Source organism: Mus pahari, chromosome 13 (assembly GCF_900095145.1).
Source record: "Mus pahari chromosome 13, PAHARI_EIJ_v1.1, whole genome shotgun sequence".
In the NCBI taxonomy this organism is placed as follows: domain Eukaryota; kingdom Metazoa; phylum Chordata; class Mammalia; order Rodentia; family Muridae; genus Mus; species Mus pahari.
In genome coordinates, this window is record NC_034602.1 from 57,669,768 (window position 1) to 57,689,916 (window position 20,149).

A 20,149-nucleotide genomic window follows, 5' to 3' on the forward strand; every position below is an offset into this window, starting at 1 on the left:
AAAAGTGAGTGTCACTCCTTTCAGAGGACTCCAACTTGTATCAAGTTGACATAAAAGCAGGCCAGAACACACACACACACACACACACACACACACACACACACACACACCAATAAACTGAAGCACAGAACCATCTGATCATTCCAACAGAAAGGGTCCTCAATGAAATTCAAGTCTCTTCTTGGTAAAAGGCCAGCTATAACACGCATGGTTAGCATCATCCCAAGTGGGGAGGGGGCAGGAAGCGTCGTCTCTACCTTATCAACCACAACAAGGATGCCGACTTATGCCGCTTTTATTCCACATACTGCTGCTGGGACGCCTGGTCAGTAAGAAGGCCTTCAGCTAAGTAGTCCAGTGCTCTTAGCCGCTGAGCCATCTCTCCAGCCCAAGGGAAATTGTTTAGTACTTGAGAAGACCATGGCGAATTCATCAAAGAGACAGGTCGCAAAATCGGCATTAAAAAAAAAAAAAAAACAGTAGCATAGCAATATGCCAATAGTTAAGTAAATGAAATAAAAATTAAAAGAGCAATAAAATTTTTAAAAAAGCAATGCTGTTTGAGAGAGAGAGAGAGAGAGAGACAGATAGGCAGGCAGACAGACGGACACAGAGATAGAGAGATACACACCTGGAAATAAATTTAACCAAAGAGAAAACTGAATGAAAGTACTTGACAGGGCATAAAGAAATAACATACCACACGTGGGATCAGATAAATCAGGACTGTTAAGATATCCACACCACCTGACGGAGCTACAGATTTCACGTTACCCCTATTAAAATAACAACATTGCTCTCCACAGAACTGAGAAACACAGTCCACGCCAAGCGAGGAAGAGTTAAATCAGCCCTGATGGAAGAGAGGCATGAGACCATCGATTTCCCAACCCACAGAAGCATCACGCTGCATCTCTGCCCAGGAGCTCCACAGTTGTGGCTCTCCCTTTAGTCTATAATAAACTTAAGAGTTGATTTTACACACAGTCTGCATGTGGACATCCAGTTTCTCCAGTTTCCCCAGCATTGTTTACTGACGAGATGGGCCTTTCCACAGGAAGCATTCTAGTGTCCATGTTAGTCTGCTTTCTGTTCCTGTAAAACATACCTGAGATTAAGCTTTTAAGTAGAGGTTTATTTTGGAGGCATCTGTCCATGACCCTTTGGTCCTATTCCTTGAGCCTGTGGCAGCACGATACACTATGGTAGGATGTGTGGTGTTGAAGGTCATTTCAGGTACAAAAGGATGAAATAGGAAAAGGCCAGGATTAAAAAATTTATATCAATGACGTTCCCTAGCAATCGGAAAAATCTCCCAGTGGGCTCTATTTCTTAGTTTCTACTACCTCCCTATATCACGAGGGGCTGGGAACTTAGCCTTAACACATGGGCCTCTGGGGAAGTTCGCCCAAGCCAGAGCTTTGTCAAAGATCAGCTGACTGACTGCTCTGTGTCTCTTTGCATTTATTTGTCTCATTTCTGTTGTCACTGAGTTTGCTAGTGTCACGCTGCTTTGGTTACAATGTCTTTCAAGTATGTTTTGAGAAAGTCTCCTCACACTGTACGTCTGATACAGACTGTTCCCTAGAACACGGAAGGGCTTACATGCCTTTGTAGCAAACAGTCTAACTAAGCGACAGGCACTAGATCTAAATCGGCATTTCTCAAAAGAATACACATATCGCCAAGAAAAATGTGAAAAAAAAAAAAGCACAACTTCACTAATCATTGGGGAAATGTAAACCAAAATCACAATAGAATATCATCTTCCCCTAATTTCCTACTTACCTAGGAATATCATGAATTTTGGTCATTTTCACATCCCCTCCCTATTGCCCTCTCTCATCCCCTTCATCCCTCTCCTACTCCTCCGAGCCTTCCTCCCTCCCAAGTCCTCCTCCCTTCACACCTGTGTCTTGTTTTAGAGTTTAATTAGAGTTGCCTGCTTGAGGAATTCCCTCCAAATTAATATACTGATTCAGTTTAATCCCTATCAATAAAACCCAGAAGGTTTTACGGTGGCAAGTAATAAATGAGTTTTAAATCTATATGAAAATGTAAAACAAATCTAGACTCAGTGGCACAGGCATGTAATCCTAGCTAAGTAAGAAGCTGAGTCAGGAGCATTACGTTCAAGGCCTGCCTGGACTACAGGAGGAGTTCAAGGCCAGTTCAGGCAACTTTGTAACCTGTCTCAAGATAACAAGTAAGAAGAAGGCTGGGAATATTGGCCCAGGGAAGAGCATTTGCCTAGCCTGTGTGAGGACTTGGTTTAAACCACAGTGGGTGGGGGCTGGCAAAGCATAGCTAAGGACTTAGACCAGCCCAAGCAGGCTAAAAAAGTTCATGCATTTAAAAACACTGGTTCGAAAACTTCCTGTAACACCCTGCGCTCAAGATAGACTGGTAACTCAGTAGGGCAGAATTAACAGTCCAGAATAAATGGTTGAATTTGTAGTCAAAATATCCGTGCTCCCACCCTGTGTGCTAGGGATCAAACTTAGGGCTTCACACAAAAGCTGGGCAGCTACACCCCAGGCCTTATCACGATTCTGAACTGAGTTGCCAAGGTAACTAACTAGGTAAGGTAACTAACTAGGTAAGGTAACTAACTAGGTAAGGTATCTTTCCATAGTCTGGGACAACTGAAAACACACATGCAAAAAAGAACAAACCCTTGCTTGCTTCATTTGGTCAACAAAAATGAACATAAAATGCATCAAAGACCAAAATGTAAAATTGAAAAACCTCTTAAGGAAAATGCAGAGGGAAATCCCAGTCACCTTGGAGTAGGCAAAGATTTCTTTGATGATCCTTAAATGAATATGGACTTCATTAAAGGGAAATCTTAAAAATTGTGCATAGATAGTTGAAATAAATTCACAGGCCAGAAGAAAAATAATTGTAAGTTTTGGATCTGACATAAACAGTATCCAGAATCAAGAAAGAGCCTTTACAAGGCAATAATAAGATCTTTCAAAAACTCACTTAAAAGCCAGGTGGTGGTGATGCACACCTTGGATCCAAGCACTCAGGAGGCAGAGACAGGAGGATCTCTGTGAGTCTGAGGCCAGCCTGGTCTACAGAGCAAGTTCCAGGACAGCCAGGGCTACACAGAGAAACCCTGTCCCCCCAAAAAACAAAAATCAAACCAAAATATGCCCCCAAACCCCAAATCAACAAACATAAAAACCAAAAACTCATTTAAAAAGTGGACACAGATTTCAGCAAAGATTCATAAGCAACTAATGAACAGTATTGTCTCTTAATCCCCAGGGTACTGTCATGGAATGACAGAGGTTTCATTCCATATGTGCTATAAAGATTGTGGGAGACTGACAACAGTAGGTGGAAATGTGTATGGCCGCGTGGAAAACCATTTTGAGTTCCCCATGCAGCTCAGGCTAGCCTTGATCACATGAACCTCTTGATTCAGCATCCTAAGAACTAGTACTACAGGCACTCAATACCAAATCCAGCTCACAGTATCCAGAAAGGTTACTAATAAAACCGCTTTACAATGCATCAAACATTGAAAAAACTTAGACAGTTACTCTCCAGTCTAACACTTTCACTTCTAGAAGTGAGTGAGAAATGAAAATAATTTCCCACACAATGATTTCTACAGAAATGTGCAAAGTCATGTGAGACATGGCGGGACAAACCCGGCAGCAAAGCAGACGTCCACCAGACAGTGAATGGAGAACAAGACAGGATGTATCTGCAGAAGGGAACACTACTCAGCAATTAAAAAAGAAAAAAAAAATGATTTCTGGGGCATACCAACAAACAGAACTCAGAAACAGGCCAGGTAAGAGAAGCTTGACACTAAGGTTATTTAGTGCATGAGTCCATGGATATGAACTATCTACAGAACCAGAAAATGTCACTGGCAGGCTAACGGGAAGAGAATAATCGCAGACACTTAAGTGACAACCTGTGCAATAAACTATTTTAGTATTAGACCATGTTGTAGCATGCACAAAGGTGAAACCCCACAAGAAATTATATGTCTGCTGTGCCTCAATACACTGCCAGAGATTGATACAGTTGTTGGAGAAGAAAATACACCTATTGAGATTGCCATCTCATCTGGCCTCTTAATCAACCTAAAGTTTATGCTCTTCTTTAAATACACTGGCATAGAAATCATTTAATTCTGTTCCTTCATAAAACAAGACCAAACTTCCTTGTTTCCCCACATCATAGATTAGGTTGCGAACCATTCTGCACATTATTTTGGCTTTTTGCTTTCTGCAGGATCTCAGGGTCTCTTTCTCTTTTCTAAAGCATTATTTGTTGGTATGTTTATTTTGTGTGTGCCGCTTGTGCGAGCGTGTGGGCCCTGGAGGCCAGAAGAGGGCATCAGATCCCCTGGAGCTGTAGGTGGTTGGGAGCCACTGGATGTGGATGCTGGGAACTGAACGCTGGCTGGTTCTCAAAAGAGCAGAAAACATTTCCAGTCCCCTTCAAGGTCCCCCATGAAGGGCAGCCTTTATAGCTTCTAGCTGGAAAGTTTTTATTGAATGTTTATTATTTGTCAGGTACAAACCCCTAAAATGCAGTTATAGTCTAGCCCGTTCGGTCAGTGTACTTTTCTTCCCTTATCAAATAAATCATGGATATTATATTAATCTAAAGATAGCAAACATTTGGAAGATATCGTAGTTATGGTTACTGTTACTGTGATAAAACACCAAAGCAACCTGGGGAGGAAAGGGTGTATTTGGCTTAAGCTTCCGTATCCATAATCCACCACTGAAGGAAGTCAGGACAGGAACTCAAGCAAGGCGAGGACTGGAGGCAGGAGCTGGTACAGAGGCACTGCTTTCTGGCTTGCTTGTCCTGGCTTACTCAGCCTTCTTATAGAATCCAGGACCTACAACCCAGGAGTGTCACCACCCACACTGGGCTGGGCCCTCCCCCCCATCAACCACTAATTAAGAAAAATGCCCTACAGGCTTGCCTAAAACCAGCCCTTCCTCCTCTCTGATTAGCCTGGCTTGTGTCAAGCTGACGACATGAAACTAGTGAACACAGCAGACATCACCAATCAATCACAGCATTTATTTATTTAATTTTCCAGGGAACTTGGAAACCTTCTGAAGGCGCTGAGCTGAGGAGAATTCACGATGATTAAAATTAAGTTGAACTGCTTGCTTCTGCTAGAGACAGCGATTGCATTAACTTTACATTCAAATTATGACGCCTAAAATATTTGAAGCTGGGCACCGTGCCACTGTCTTTAATCCCACACTTGGAAGGCAGAGGCAGTGCATCTCTGCAAGTTCAAGGCCAGATTGGTCTACATAGTGTATTCCGGGCCAAGCACAGCAACACAGTAAGACCCGTCTCCAAACATTCTTTAGTTTTCACTCTTTTTCTCACATACTACTCAAAAAAGTCGGGTACTACACTCATCAATTCATGGTTAATTGATTTAAAGTTTTTCCTTATGATTTTTATGTATTAAATTTAATCAACTTGTTCCATGGGTATGCAACAGGACCTTGCTAAGACTCCCAGGCTGGCCTTGAACTTGCTAGGTAGCCCAGGATAGCCCTAAATTTATGATTCTCCTGGCTCAGCCTCTTAAGTACTAGCATTACCATGTTCATCTTGTATATTCAATTTTAAATATTTATCAAAATGTTGTGATTTTTTCAGTTGTCATTTTTCCAAATTCACAATGTTGTAACTGTAGGGGAGAAAGAATTACTGGGGAGAAAGAATTACTCCACCGACCAACTGCACTGTAATGGACATGAATGTAATTGACACGTAGAGATCCGTACACATCCCTGGTATATATATGCTGACATGTCTCACCAAGCTGTGTGCCCATCACTACACTCCCTATCCACCTTGTCTCTTTATCTTAAGCTTGTACCTTTAAATAATCCCAGCATTTGGATTGCTGGGACTCCGTCGCAGGTGCACTCACTAACTCAGTGCTAACAGCACAGTACAGAACTGTAAAACCAACCGTAACCAACTGCCACCTCAGGCAGCAAATCCTGCTTGTCTGGCCAGCTTCACTGCCAAAAGAGAAGCTAAGCTCCAGCGGGCAAAACCCATTCTATGTGCATTGTCCTGTTTTCTTTTCTTTTCTTTTTTCCTGCAAGTTACACGCCCTAGAATCTGGCTAAGGTCTGTATGAAGCTTCTTCCCTGTGACCTAAGCATTTCCGTTCATTCATCTCCCACATTTGAAAGATCAGGACAAGATCTGTGTCTTCTCTCTTTGTAAGTAGACAGTTGTTTAATTTACTGTTCCATAGTTCCTGGCATATGGATATATATATATATATATATATATATATATATATATGCACATATATATACACATATACATTCACATATATACATATATACACATATATATACATTCACATATTACACATATGTATATATATGTGTGTGTATATATATATACATATGTGTGTGTGTATATATATATATATATATATATATATACACTTGTTTGTTGAATGAATAACTAAGTACCTTCCACAAAGACTTCTGGTCATGACTTCATCCTGACCTTCTTAGCTATTCTGGCCATACCCATTCTCTGCTGACTTCTGACTGTCCATCAGCCTTAGCTTAATCGCAACTTCCTTTCATGTCTTTCTAATTCCCTCCGCTGAGTTAGGTGTTCCTTCCACACTATAAGAGCTACAGGAAAGAAGTTTCAATATTCATTTCTGGATTCACCTGATTCCCAAGCTCAGTGACCAGTGGTAGTAAACACGTGTGCGGTATTTGCAATGAATGGATAAATGAAGAAAACTGGAAATGTAGTTTGTCTCTGCCAAAAGCCAGACATGCACCCAGTCTAACCAGGTGTCCTGGGTTATGTGTCTGTCTGTCTTGGATCTTTTTTTATTAACTGCATTGAGATGTAATTTACATAGTATAAAATTCACTCAGGATCTTACTAATGCCTTCTTGCCTCTCACACTTGGTAAGTGAAGGGTCATTTTTTCTCTCTCTCCTGATGGTGAAACTGGGAAGAAAATGGAAGTAGCACATTGTTGAATCTAAAACAGAAAACGGACCCTCCAGCCTTATTTACCAGGGCTCGTCTTCCTGCCTCATTTTCCAGCTATGGCACCAAGCAAATTGCTGTCTCTGATCCCCGGATCCTGATCTATAAAATTTCACAAATACAACATTGGACCCTCTCGGGGTGAAATAAGATGGCCTGGGCAAAGGATCCAATCGGAGAGGCAGGGCTGTTAAAAACAAGGCTGCTAACCTCGAGCTCCCAAACAGCTCGTCTGTTTTTCACCACGTGTCCTGAGCATATTATTTAAAATACCCAACCTGCCTGCATCCTTAGCTACCTCATTCTGTGATTTAGCATCCCTGACAACTGATACAGATCTGGTCCCTCCTCCTACTCCTCCTTCAGCACAAGCTTTTTTGCTTTCCATCCCTTGAAATGTGCCTGTTAGAAAGAACACCCCCGCCCCCATCACTGGAGAACCGTGAGCTCTCCTCAGTTGCTATTGCCTTTCTTCTGCGTTGTGGACCAACATCTTATTATCCCAAACCCCTATTCTTTGAAAAAGGTTTTTTTTGTTGTTGTTGTTGTTGTTTTTGTTTTTTAACCATTTTTTAAAGTGCTTTTTCCTTTAAGCCTCTAGTCTCAAATCATCTATCTTCTCTTTGATCTGTTTCTAAAGTCCTCCGGCGCCTGTATTCTGTGTCTTGTATGTACTGCTTCCCAGCGACCCAGACCCGCCGGTTCTTCCCCTGGAGTCACATTACATCAGCTTCACTAATGCACTCCGTATCAGATGTTTTATCCTAGGCAGTCCATTAAAAACCGAGCCTGGACACAGGTTCAATTTAACATGGAGGACAGATTGTCTAAGGTTAAGTACAAACCGTTCCGAGATGGGGGGGGGGGGAAGACCGACAAATATTTATATTCATATTAAACATATATACCTGTTGATTTTGTGCTTTTTTTTTTCTCAATGTTTCAGAGACCCTCGAGCTTTGGAGTGATTGAGACGTCAGAGGAGGGTTTCCAGAAATTTCGCCCCAAATTAAAAGCTCCCTCAAAAAGGCTTCATGCGCTCAAGGAACACCCACCAACAAAAACCATCTCCACAACCACCAGATTAGCTCACCGGCAAGTGAGACTGCAAGGTTTGGGGGCTTGGCTGTACCATTCTGTGCGGTGCATGGGGGAGTTCGAGCCCTCTTGGCCTTCCTCCTCTGCTTGTTTCTGCTCCTGTCTCCCCTGCTCAGGCTTTCCCAGTGAGTGAGGCCAGCGCTTTATAGCAGCAGCCTGGGCGGCTCCACTGGCTGTTTTTTTCGGCTCCTCGGGTTTGTGTTTGCCAGTGCCATCCGCGAAGATGCAGCTGAAGCCGATGGAGATTAACCCCGAGGTAAGCATAGCTGCTGGGTCGCTTTGGGAGAAATAAGGCTGGCCCTTAGCTACAGCTCGGTAGCTGATTCAGATAGTTTTATTATCATTTTCCTCTTTGCTTTTTGCTTTCAGATGCTGAACAAAGTGAGTGGCGCGGCGCGCAGTCTCTGTCCCTCTCCTCCGGGAGCATCGTTGGAGACGCCCAGCCGGCCGCGCCCTATGCAATGGAGGTGGCTGGGCTGGGGCGCCCAGCTGGGTGTCGTCTCTGCCCTGAGTTATTTAGGGGTTTGGGGGTGACTGAGAGATCGATCACGGGGAGGTGGCGGAGGATGGACGGGGACAGCAACGAGCGCGGGTAGAGCAGCTCTCGAGGGCGTGGCGACGGCCCGCGGACTCTAGTCCGAGGGCTTCGAGCGAGCCACGTGTGAGCTGAGCTTTGTGCTGTGTCACTGCGCGGCACGCAGGGTGGGATGGCGCGGAGGCTCCTCCCAGACTCGGGTGGGGACCGGTGTGTGTGTGTGTTTGGAGGGGGGTTGGGGAGTGGGAGGGCCGCACGAGGGATGCTCGTGCTGGCCCCGCCCCCTAGCAGGTGCCCATTATTTGTCTGGCTTTTTCAGTCTGGCTGCCCTGTTTTTTCCTTGCAGGTGTTGGCCAAGCTGGGGGTCGCCGGCCAGTGGCGCTTCGCCGACGTGCTAGGGCTGGAGGAGGAGACTCTGGGCTCTGTGCCATCCCCTGCCTGCGCCCTGCTGCTCCTGTTTCCCCTCACGGCCCAGGTAGGGAGAGGTCTGTGACGGGGCGGGTCTCAGTGGATGCGCAGTGTTGTGGAATGAGTTCCTACCTCACCCTGCCCCCTTTTCCTGTAGGGTTAAGGATAAGGATCCCACTTCCTAGGGTGAGAGGTGCTTGCATTTTCAAGATACTTATTCATTGGGGCTCTATTGTAATGTCCATTATTGCCTCAATTTGGAAGAGAAGGAGCCCATGGATTCCAAGTCTATTTTCAGTTATCCAGAGAAAGATCTCCAAGTTTGTTTGTTTGTTTGTTTATGAGCCTTGCTTCCACTCGCGGATGGCCGTTTGTTTCCTCTTAAGGGCCATGAATGGGTCAGGTCCCTGTTTGGTTCTGAGGCTCTCCCACCTAGCTGTAAACTGACGAGGGCCTGGCTTGCTTAAGTCAAAAGGGTTCTCTTCCTTTGCCACCTCCATCTGCCTTTCTGGTAGATTCTCCAATCCCCTCCCCCCTCCCAGCAGGCACACTGTTGAACGTTCCTTTTAGAAAGCTGAATCACTGGTGCACAGAGCCACCGCCGCTGTCTCCACCTCTCTGACCTTGTGGCTGGATGAAGCAGGGCTCCTCCGGCACAGTCATAGAGACACTTCTTCATTTTCTGAAACAGGCTTCCATCTTCCACTGTGCAGGGATGCGTGTGATTCAGACTTGAGCAGTAGAGAAAGATGAAACAGTGGGGTATGCGTTGTCTCGCCATGTAAATCACGGCATCATCTCCCTCCTGTTGGCTCTCAGCTTCCTAATGATTTGAGAGGAGATGACATTGGTAAAACTTGGAGGCATTTGCATCTCTGCCCTTGACTCTGAATGGGATGAGGTTAATTAAATACCTTCCTGAGGGCAGGTGCTCTAGCGGCATCCTTGACCAGAACTAAGCTGTATGGAAAGTTCTAGGCCCTCCTCCTAGCAAATGGTCTCTGATGAGTTCAAACATGGAGTTTGGACGGTCCCGGTGACGTGTTTTCCAGTTGGAGCTTTTATTGCTGCCACTCATCAGACTGGCTTCCTTGACTGAACCAATGTCGGCTCTCCTCCCCGTTTCTGGAGCTGCTCTCCAGAGGAACCATGATGACTTGGAGGTTTTGAGCAGAGCTCAGCCAAGGCCTCTGGGAGGCAGTGGTGAGCCCGCTCGCTTGGAACCGCTCTCAGCTGGTCTCATTTTGCAGGCTCCAGTTGCTCTTTTTTAGAGAACATTCCAGTTTGGTTGGGCTACTGTTTTGTCCTTCAGCTGCCGTCTAATCCGCCCCACATATGGAGCACTTATTCTGCATATGTAATGGGTAAAACACTGAAGGATTCTTTTTAATGGAAAATGAAGCTTATGGTTTGACTTCTGTCCGCAAGCAAGCTAGTTTAGGATGCAGCTCATCCTTACTAAGGTTATGTTGGGAAATCCGAGATGAACCTCTTAATTCACTTTGGGGATGAGATCCAGGAATTCTGCTTAGCCAAGAGCTCAGTGGTGGTCTGTTTTACGATGATAGCTGATTGATTAGCATGAAGAGGTGTGAGAACCCTTAACGTTAAGTGGGAAGCAAGAACATCTGAGTTTGAGTTCATTTCATAGGACAGTCTTCTTCCTCTCCTATAGCCACAGAGAAAATGCACACTCCATTCCCACGTACAGTAAACACAGGCTACTAGAATCGGAGGCTGATGTGCTGTGTGAGTTCTGCTGGCCGTGGGCAATGGGCGTTTCTATGGCAGTAGCATCTGCTTTTGATTGGCAACTCCTGACTCCTCAGGTCTTCCAAACTCAGCATGTACAAGGAGCCGGCAATGCTCAGAAGAGATTTCCCGTTCATAGAGCAGCCTCCCCAGATAATTGCTAATCTGTCTTCCAGTTAGAATGTCCCCTGTATTGCTGGCAAGGATAAACTAGTACCCCGTCTTTTTACAAAATGAGAGTTTGGGTTTTTTGTTTGTTTAAATCATAGTCCAATCCTTGCACCGGTTGGCTTTACTTTGCTAAAACAAACCAGGAAGGGAAGTTCTTGCATCTGCTCGCCCCTTCCAAACAGTTAAACCTTGTTGAAAGACATTGACTTGCACACAAATGGAACCGTTAAAGAATAGGGGACAGACACCAGCTGGTGCTAACACTGGGTATTGATCAAAGCTTGATTAGAAGCCTCTGTGAAATGTAGTCATTCTTCTCCCTGAAGGGAGAAGACCCTGAGTGGAGCTCTGTTTGCAGATTTCATGACTCCCTGCCTTCAGCTAAAGGTTGCCGTGGTGTCTAGACAGCCTTGGGCCGCATCCAAGGCAGTGCCCGCCTGCACTGCAGCATCGGGGTGGAGCCCCATGGCCTGCTTGGGTGTGGGAGGGAGACTTCCCTGGGCATTCAACAGCATCTAGAACCATGGCGCTTGTTCATGGTCAGACATCCCGCTGTTGTATCTCTTTAGAATTGGCTGGACCGCCATCTGCTTGCTTCACATTTTCATTTTGAGATGGAAAAAAAATATATCATTTCTCCCCATTCACAGCATGAAAACTTCAGGAAAAAGCAAATCGAGGAACTGAAGGGACAAGAAGTTAGCCCTAAAGTTTACTTCATGAAGCAGACCATCGGAAACTCCTGTGGTACCATCGGGTTGATCCATGCAGTGGCCAACAACCAAGACAAGCTGGAATTTGGTACTTGGGACTTAATCATTTGGTCATCTGTTATTTTTTAAAAATTACTATTGTGGGTTACATGCCATGCATGCCTATGGGGGGGCGGTTAGAGTAGAGGTTTGTGGGGTCCTCTCCTTCTTGATAGAGGTTTGGGGGGACCCACCACCATCTAAGTTACCTGCTATTTAAACTTGAGGCATGGGATTCAAAGAAACATGGGGTTTTACAGTGATCATTTATTTCAGCAGTGCATAAGCACATACACTCAGGTGGGTCAGGATGGGCCCTCACTCTGTGGCTCTGTCATTTTGGCTAGCCTGGCTGGCCTTGAACTCAAGGCAATCCTCTTGCCTCAGCTTCCTACTGGGACTTAGAGGTGTGTGCCTCCACACCCGTCTTTAAAGTTGTTTGAAGCCTGTTAAATCATATTACCACTTAACCCAGATATCGTATCATGAAGGGTGTTTTGCTATTCTTTTTAATGTTTATTTATTATTATACGGTGTATTTATATATTATTAGTACACTGTAGCTGTCTTCAGACACGCCAGAAGAGGGCGTCAGATCTCATTATGGGTGGTTGTGAGCCACCATGTGGTTGCTGGGATTTGAACTCAGGACTTTTGTAAGAGCAGTCAGTGCTCTTACCTGCTGAGCCATCTCGCCAGCCCCGCTGTTTGTTTTGAGGGAAACTAATTCTCTAAGAAGTATTGGCCCTCTTTTTTTCTTTTTTCTCACAGCTTTATGGGCTTGAGTAAAAGGTATACTTGAGGGCCAGCTGATATAAAGATTCATTCATACACACACACACATACATATATATGCTCAAAATTCTAAGGAATTAATGGTGACATCCAGAAAGTAGGGATCCTGTCTACAGCACATCTGTGTCTCATAATTGACAGAAGGGCCAGAAGAGTTGCCAGCTGCTGACACAAAGCCTGACACCCTAAAGGGAGCCACTGAGAACAAAAGCAGGTAGAGGGCCTCATCCTCCCTCCGGTGGAACCTGAACAGGATGTAGGAGAAAGAGGTCTGAGCCCTCACGTCTGTGAAAGGCACAAGAGCCAGTAAGGACGGTTACACTCACATAGCAATTATGTGCGATCCAGGCCAAGAATCAGCAAAGTTTCTTCCGATGCCAGAGTGTAAACCTTCAGGCTTGGAGAGCTATGTGGGCTCTGACTTGTAGCTGAAACCTGGCCATAGCTATGCTGGAAGCTCATGAGTGTTCAATGAAAACTATTTGTAGAAAGAAATAATAGTAATTTGCCGTCTTCTGATTTTGAGTGGCTACAAATGGCTACAAATTGAATTTCCTCAGCCCCTTTACTCCTGCAGGCCAAATGCAGTCCCAGCTACTCGGGACATGGAGACCGGATCACTGGAGCCTAGGCAAGACCACAGAGGGACTTGTGTCCAAGAAACACCTAACTCGGTTGTAGAATATTTATCTTAACAGTACGAGGCCCTGGGGTTGATCATACGCATGCACCCACTTGCTCGTGCATACACACACACACACACACACACACACACAATACACCACACACATATGTATATACAAACTTATTTTCACTTAGATTTTTATACTTAGTACCCTTGTGTACTTTTTGAATTAAAATGCTTGTCTGTAAGCATTTGTAAGCCTACCCAGGTCTCTTAGTTCTTTTTCAAGTGTGGATGTGGCGAAGCTGCATTAGAAAGCTGTTATTAGCCCTTTCCTTCTGTGAAGCCTCGGGGTTGTGGGATCAGGGTGGTGGAAGGTTAGAACCACGGTGTAGCCAGGGTTCAGTCCTTCTCACGGAGTTACGAGGATTCCCATCGGTTCCAGGTTTTTGGTTTTCTTTCTTCTCAGTACAAGGATCAAGTCCAGGGCTAGGCAAGTACTATTCTATGGAACCCGCCCTCAGCCTTCCAGATTTTGAAATGATGCCCAGTAACTGAACTTGTTACATCTAGAGCTGACAGTTCACATAGAGGTCATCTGAAATCAGTTATTTTTATGATAGCGGGCTCTCTTGCCTCCCCACACTTCACCACTACTGAGCAGGGGCAGTGTCTAGCCCAAAGGCGGCTGGCTGGGCAGCCCAGGTTTTCCTATTTCCAGCTTAAGACCTTTATGCTAATGGCATTCAGTGCTCCATTTGCCATTCTTAAATAAAAACCTGGATTTGGGAACTGTTGTTATTAGATTAGAATGTTATTGTGGGCAATATATATATATATATATATATACATACACACACACACACACACACACACGATGCTGTACTGGGTAGGTGATGGGGGCACACCCGTAATCCCCACACTCGGGAGGCAAAGGCAGTCAGATCTCTTGAGTTCAAAGCCAGCCTGATCTACAGAGCAAGTTCCAGGACAGCCANGGCTATGCAGAGAAACCCTGTCTCTTAAATAAATAAAGTTGCATTTAGTTAGGACGTGGTACAGAGTCAACCCCAGACACGGTAGGCTCTACGTAGGCTCATGCACGTTAGGGACTAGATAAGCTCCCACCAGTACGTGATTTAACTATGTAAGTGCTGTAAGGAAGTGCTGAGATTTGAGAAGTGAGTAGGACAAGAATTGGGGTGTCAAGGACCCCCATGTATACTGAGGACTGGACCAGCCTGTCTGGCCTGATTTCAGCAGCAGGGAGCGGTTGGGAAGGCTAGCCTGCAAAAAGGATCAACGCATCCATGTCCCTGGAGGCCGGTTATAGATTGAGGTGGGACCAGCTGTGCAAAGGGCCTGAGTGGGCAGTCCACGTGCGCCTGCTCACACCGTTTAATCTATGCTGATGCGTACGTTTTCTTTTTCAAAGAGGATGGATCCGTCCTGAAACAGTTCCTGTCTGAAACGGAGAAGCTGTCCCCTGAAGATAGAGCCAAGTGTTTCGAGAAGAACGAGGTAGTAGAGAGTGCTTCTGGGGCCAACGCTTTTAAATGACTCTGGGTGGCTGTGTGCTAATGGCTTCCTCTCTTCCTGCAGGCCATCCAGGCAGCCCATGACTCCGTGGCCCAGGAGGGCCAGTGTCGGGTAAATACAAACACACACACAGACCCGAGCTGGGTGCCCTGTTTCCTGTGAGGTATTTACAGGAGTCTTGACAGCAAGGCAGTGCCAGCTGCAGGAGAAACTTCTTCCCCTAAAGCATCCAGACTTGATCTGTCCCCCTCAAATAGTTCCAGAAATCTACCTGGTGATTAGACTTAAGTCAGTGGTCCATCCTATTGTTTAGCTTATAAGAGCCTGTGGGTTCAACTCCAGCACCAAAAAAGATGTAAGCCTTAGATAGGGTGAACCTTCAAAAGCAGTGGCTCTCACCCTGTGGGTCAGGACTTCTTTGGGGTTTGCATGACCTTTGTGGGGGTGGGGGAGGTCGCATATCAGATATTTATGATTCATAACAGTATAGAATTACAAAGTAGGAACAAAATAATTTTATGATTGGGGATCAGCACCACGTGAGGAAGTTTATTAAGAGTCACAAGCATTAGGAAGGTTGAGAGCCATTTAAAGTCCAAAGTCAAATGCAAATTTTAACTTAGAAGCCAGGGGCTGTGTTAACCACACATTCTTCTGTTTTCTGACTTAATGGGGAAGACCCTTCCCTAAGCCTGATCTCCTTCCCGTTGAAAAGCCTACAGTACATAGGCCTGCAGAGGTGGCCCAGGCATCCCAGCATTTCTGCCTTAGGAGGTTTAAATGAGCAGTTTGGAGCATATTCCTTTTGGGGAGTATGAGAATTTATTTTTTAAAAGATTTATTTTTATTTTCTGTCCTATGGGTGTTTTGTTTTTTTTTTTTCCTGCATGTATGTATCTGTATGTGCGTGTCTGTACCACATGTGAGCCTGGTACCTCTTGGGGCCAGAAGAGGGCAGGAAATCCCCTGGCACCGGAGTGAAGGTGATTATGAGCCACCACCCACTCCGGGGATCTGAACAAAGGTCCTATGCTAGAATAATGAGTATTTTTTAACCCGCTGAAAGCCATCTCTCCAGCCGGAGAATGTATTTTTAATAAGTATATCTATTGCCTCATTAATTTTTTTTCTTCTTGGCTCTCTTCAGGTAGATGACAAAGTGAATTTCCATTTTATTCTGTTCAACAACGTGGACGGTCATCTGTATGAGCTCGGTATGTACCGCTCCACTTGGGGATCCAGTGTGATTTCACGTATTATTTGTTCACACGTCAACTCTTACGGCGTTGCTATGTGACTGACAGTAGGTATGCAGTGATTTATGAAGCCAGAAATGTGAATTCCAATGAGAACCTTGGGCCGGCTCTCTACCGAACCTAGTTAGTCTTCCTCAGGCCACTGAAGTGCTCAATGGCTTCAGTGACAAGCCAGTGACAGATTGGCATCAGTTGTAGGGAAGGGTCATGGCACTCCTCACCTGACTCCTTATAGTGTCTCCTAAGACCCATGTCACCCAAGGATCAGTACCTGAATATTGTTTCTGTAAAGTGAATTTAAGATTTTTGTGTGTGTTTGAGACAGGGGTCTCTGCCTAGCCCTGACTGTCCTGTAACTTATTATCTAGATCAGTCTGGCCTCGAATTCACAGCGCTCAGCCTGCCTCTGCCATCCAAAGGCTGGAATTAAAGGCGCGCATCACCGTGCCCAAGTTGTACACTGAGTTTAGGTCTGCTGAACATCATTTCTCTTTGAAACAATAGAAAGGGATATCCATCTTAGGAAATCCATCCCTTTTCTTTTCATGGAGAAAGGCTTGCAGCTATGTCACCTCAGATGTAAAGGTTCCCAAGGACAGAGAAGATGGGAAAAAAATCAGCAGTGAATCACTAAAAGGTGGTTGGAAACCAGAGCAGCCTATACTGTTCCCTGGAGACCGCCTGACTTTTGCATGGTTCTTTTCTCCAAAACATGGTGTGTGTGGGGGGGAGTACAATTAATTCCTCCTGTTAGGGTAGCTGGGTTGGGTCTGTGTGATCTCAACAGCTGTTGACTAGAATTGTCAGTGACCATCCAGGAGTGCTTGAATCTCATTGCATCCTGTTGCTTTGCGATCAAGCTCCCCTTGTTGGAAATGGTAGCGTTTGGACGAATCTAAAAATCTTTTGGGGTTGGGCGGCTACCACGTTCTGAAAATGCACAGGAAGGCTGACGCGCCGGCTTCTTTGTTCTAGATGGGCGAATGCCCTTCCCAGTGAACCATGGCGCCAGCTCGGAGGACTCTCTGTTGCAGGTAATCCCTGGAGTGCCCCTCTCCCCACTGCGGACACACTTTTTTCGGCTGCTTTTGTGTGCTCTGCTGACATTCAGGAACACTGGCATCAGTTGTATAGGCGAATAGCATTGTTTAGGGCTTAAAGATCGCTTTAGTCTTTCTGTCTGCCTCATTTTTATAGCAGGTGGTTTTAAACGGGATCCTTCAAAAAAGCCCCGACTGATCTGTTTCGTGTGCCGTCTTTAGTTAGGATTGGCTCAAAAGCCATTGCGTGGCTTGAGTGTGGGATTAAGGTGGCCATTGTCTCCTTGTCACCTTCACTAAAGAGTGGAATATCAGCTCTTTCCACCTTCCCTAATCCTTCAAGGCCTTTTTGGTGTATATTACAATTTTGGCTAGGTAAATCATATATTTGGGTTTTTTTTTTTTTTTCCCATGTAATGTTACTCGTATTACCACGGGATTCAGGATCACTTGGCTAGAGAGATGGATCAACTATTAAAGAGAGTGGGTACTGCCTATGCGGAGGACCCAAGTTCAGTTCTCAGTACCCCCATTCAGACCGCTCACAGCTACCTGTAGTACCAGCTCCAGGGCACCCACAGGCATGCACAAACTCACACGTAGACATACAACTAAAACAAGGGGCTGGAGAGATGGCTTAGCTGATGCACTTGCAGAGGCTCTGGGTTTGATTCCTAGCAGGCACCGTGTGGGGGCTCATAATCATGTATAACTCCATTTCTAGGGGACCTGATGCTCTTTTCTTGCCTCCACAGACATCAGGATACAAGTAGTGCCTAGACAGGCATGTGGCAAAAGACCCATACACATAAAACATTTGTTAAAAGAATTAAATCTTTTTTTTTTTTTAATGCTTTTAAAGATTTATTTTATAAACGTGAGTACACTGTTGCAGTCTTCAGACACCCCAGAAGAGGGCATCAGATCCCATTACAGATGGTTGTGAGCCACCATGTGGTTGCTGGGATTTGAACCCAACACCTCTAGAAGAGCAGTCAGTGCTCTTAACCGCTGAGCCAGCTCTCCAGCTCCAGGAGTTAAATCTTTTAAGATTCACGAGGATCATGTCTTTATCCTGCTAGAAAAATGACTACTGCAGACTCAGTTCTGATGTTGTTAGGTCCTTTTAACCCAAAACTGAATCTTTAGAGTGGAATCACCTTGCTGTTACATTTTATCCTAAGAGATATCCTTCGTAAGACACTGAAGTATGACTTTACTTGTAGTAGCAACAACAGCTAGTCCTCGTAGTGCTTGGCATGCACACAGTAGGGGTCAGACAGCTACTCTTAGTGCTTGGCGTGCACACAGTAGGGGTGCTTGGTGTGCACACAGGAGCAAAGGTTTTTTTTCATGAGACGCCAGGTAGTATTCGGGCTTTGTGTGGTGTGTGGCTCTGGCAAGTGTCCAGTGCTGCTTCTGTAGCCCTAAGCTCTGCTGGACAGTCCCTAAATGAACATGTCTACCTGTGTCTGCCAAAGGTTTGTTCCCCACACTGGCAAGAAGGCTGGGTTTGGCTCATAGGCTGTAGTTTACTGTCTCCTGGGCTGGGTGGTTCTCTACATGAGTTCTGCCTTCCTTTGAGTCCCCTTAATATGATGCAGGAAGTGAGACCCCTTGCTGTCTTCCCCAAGACAGACAGATGAATGCCCAAGGTTGTTGGGAATTCAATGGTGAAACCATGGTTCTTGGCCAGTGTACATTGAGACCTTCTTTATATAAAGGACACGGCTTTGAAACGTCAAAGATCTGGTCACCTCATAGCACTCATGAACCAAGATATACCAACCCAGGAACTTGGTACAGAAACATGGAGTCTTTGTAGAGAAGGGAGTCCAGGTTGAAGTCGAGCCTGAGGTGTAGGGTCTCAGAGGCAGGTTTTTTCCCCTTGTCTCCGTCCTCTATTAAATCCAGTGAGCGTAAAGCGGAAATTTCCCCTTTGGAGATTTTCCTCTCTCTACAGGTTCTGTTCGGATATTAATACCACCCCTCCTTTGCAGGATGCTGCCAAGGTCTGCAGAGAATTCACGGAGCGCGAGCAGGGAGAGGTCCGCTTCTCCGCCGTGGCTCTCTGCAAAGCTGCCTAAGCCTGGGGAGAGAACCAGCCGCCCCCCCTTCCCTGGGCAGGCACGCGCATGCGCACGCGCGGCCCCGCCCTTGGTTTGCAGCTTTAGCACTTAGAACCACAGCTGTCTTCTTGCGTTCTACAGCCCTATCCCCTCCACCCCACCCAGGCCACCAGGGGGGCTCTGTCACAGCCACACCAGGCTGAGCACTACCCCTCCTGTGTCTCTCGTACCTTGCTCTCTACGGTCTCTTTGGTTTCTGTCTGTAAGTTACGGCCTTGGATGTGGTTTGTCTAGTCCTTAAGAGGAAGAATAAAACTTTTCTGCTGGTGAGAGTATCAGCTGGTGTTTATTTTCTCTTTCCCCACCCCCACCCCTCCCACAGACAAGTGTCTTCCATCTAATGCAGGTAAGATTCCTATACAATAGTATTGGCTTAGTGTTTAATCCAGACTTTATTGCTGTACACTGACATTTTCTATCCATACCTGTAGAAACTAATTTTTTGAAAGTTCGGTGTAGGCTGGGTGTTGTGACTCAAGCTTGTAATTCTAGCACTAGGAGGTTGAAGCAGGAGGATTGCCACAAGTTTCAGGGTGGCCTGGGCTACTTGTGTCCAGGGAGAGAGGGGAGAGAGGGGGAGGGAGAGGGAGGATTATGAATGGGCAATCTTAAGAACAGTTTCCATAAAGTGCGCACCCAATTTTCTGTATCATGTTTTATGTTGGTTTCATATTACACCCAGTCCTGGCAACACTGTTAGCTGAAGATTTCCGTGTTCGCTGAATGACATCTTTCAGGTCAGAATCACATGGTACGTTGGGCTCTTTTTGGACAGCCTTTTCTTCTCAGTTTGATTGTGAACTGGATTGTCGAGAGCCAGGACTAAAACAAATGGGCAGTTTGCAAGTTGTCCCTTGACTTCAGATTTTTTTTTTCCCCTTAAGATTTAGTAGGGGTAAAGGGGGGGATACAGGCACACAGATGGCACAGTGGACACGTGGCGACCAGAGGACAGCTCTTCAGGAGTAGGTTCTGTGGATCTGAATTGTGCCCTCGTGC

At 45.6% G+C, this 20,149-nt stretch overlaps 1 protein-coding gene across 1 annotated transcript; it reads left to right on the top strand.

The window, feature by feature from the left end:
- The first annotated feature begins 8,201 nt into the window (after positions 1-8,201).
- On the top strand, positions 8,202-19,425 carry Uchl1 (ubiquitin C-terminal hydrolase L1). The gene is made up of 9 exons (XM_021210739.1): positions 8,202-8,404; positions 8,518-8,529; positions 9,030-9,158; positions 11,665-11,815; positions 14,622-14,707; positions 14,789-14,836; positions 15,873-15,939; positions 16,957-17,015; positions 19,022-19,425. Exons 1-9 carry the CDS (start codon positions 8,372-8,374, stop codon positions 19,106-19,108), a joined length of 672 nt encoding a protein of 223 aa, XP_021066398.1. The 5' UTR covers positions 8,202-8,371; the 3' UTR covers positions 19,109-19,425.
- Positions 19,426-20,149: the final 724 nt, after the last annotated feature.